Source organism: Perkinsus marinus (assembly GCF_000006405.1).
Source record: "Perkinsus marinus ATCC 50983 genomic scaffold scf_1104296946950, whole genome shotgun sequence".
In the NCBI taxonomy this organism is placed as follows: Eukaryota; Perkinsozoa; order Perkinsida; family Perkinsidae; genus Perkinsus; species Perkinsus marinus.
The window spans coordinates 1-1491 of NW_003210787.1; the positions used below are offsets into that span (position 1 = coordinate 1).

The 1491-nt window shown below is 42.8% G+C and overlaps 1 protein-coding gene across 1 annotated transcript; it reads left to right on the forward strand.

Moving 5' to 3' along the window:
• Positions 1-113: 113 nt before the first annotated feature.
• Pmar_PMAR010673 (Embryogenesis-associated protein EMB8, putative) lies at positions 114-1444 on the forward strand (the record flags this gene model as incomplete). The annotated part of the gene is made up of 1 exon (XM_002779495.1): positions 114-1444. The coding sequence occupies one exon, from the start codon at positions 114-116 to the stop codon at positions 1365-1367; it is 1254 nt and encodes a 417-aa protein (XP_002779541.1). The 3' UTR covers positions 1368-1444.
• Positions 1445-1491: the final 47 nt, after the last annotated feature.

Below are 1491 nucleotides of genomic sequence, written 5' to 3' on the forward strand. Positions count from 1 at the left end.
CCACCAGTAGTTGGTGATGGTGTATGTGAGAGGACCCCTCCTGTTAACAAGCTATATGTGTTAGACTCTATGATAAGATTAACCATTGAGGCAGGTAGGGAGTACTTCCTTTTATGCTTATTCTAGCTGTTATATTCTATCGTGAAAGTGGCCATGGTATGCTGTTGTTATCAATACTTGCTCTATGGGGTGCTTACCTCTTCTTGACAAGTGGTAAATACATACCTAATGGTAAGATTACACCTGGTATACGAGGAGGCGACCCTAAGGATACTACTGGCTTTGTTGGTCTTATTAATACAACTTTGAAGGAGAGGTATGATGCTAATCACCTAACACCATACGTTCTCAATGGTCATTGGGCAACAGCTCTGTTATGGCTTGTTGTGGATTACAAGAAGAAGCCTCAACTCAGACGTAGATGGTTTAAAACTGATGATACTACACCCAAGCATCCACAATCCATTGCTCTTGATTGGTGCCTTCCTGAGGGAGAGCCCAACCGAGAGGTTAAAGGTATTTACCTTGCTCTACATGGCCTTAATGGTGGCTCTGGTGAAGGATATGTAGTTGATTTGTATAATACTGCTGTCCCTCAAGGATATGCTGTGTGTACTATGATATCCCGTGGTCTTAGTGATACTCCCTGTAGTGGAGGCCCTGATGATGCTTTCTCTGGTGCTAGGGTTACTGATGCTTATAAGGCTATTCAGATCTGTCATAAGGCGGCAGGATCTGGAGTACCACTAATGTTGGTAGGGTACAGTATGGGTGGTATTGTAGCTGCTAATACGGTGGCTAAGTATGGTCATGAGTTGAGGGATAAACTAAGCTCGTGTGTTGTTATATCTGGTGGTACTAGATTGTTTGAGAATTATGATTATCTACCAGCAAGGGAATTATGGCATCCGATGATGGCAGAGGAATTGAAGGAATCTGTCATTGGTCCTATGGTAAAGAGGACAGGATTTAAACCTAAAGACCCTCAATGGTATACTATGCCTATGGGAGTTGTCGAACTTGATGCTGAGATATCCGCACCTGCTCATGGTTTTGCCTCTCTAGAAGACTACTATCATGGTTGTAGTGCTACTAGTGAGAAGACTAGTGAAGGAGGCAAGAACATATGTATACCAACGTTGTGTGTTCATGCATATGATGATCCAGTTATACATGTAGATTCATCAGGACTTATACCTCCTACGGCCTCTAAATATCTATTCTCTCTAGTCACTCCTAATGGTGGTCATGTTGGTTGGCCTCAAGGTTGGGTACCTTCAAAGACAGGTTTCAACTGGATCACAGCTACCGTTATGGCCTTCTCCAGTGCAGTCGCCAATAACAAGGATTTACTCCTTAAATACTAAGTATCCGTCACGATGGCGGCCATTCAGGATTTGTGGTATAACTATATCCTCGTTATTATCATCGTCATCGTAGATTTGTCGTATTGTAATCACCTCTCTAGCCCTAATGGATTGTAGAGGTGAT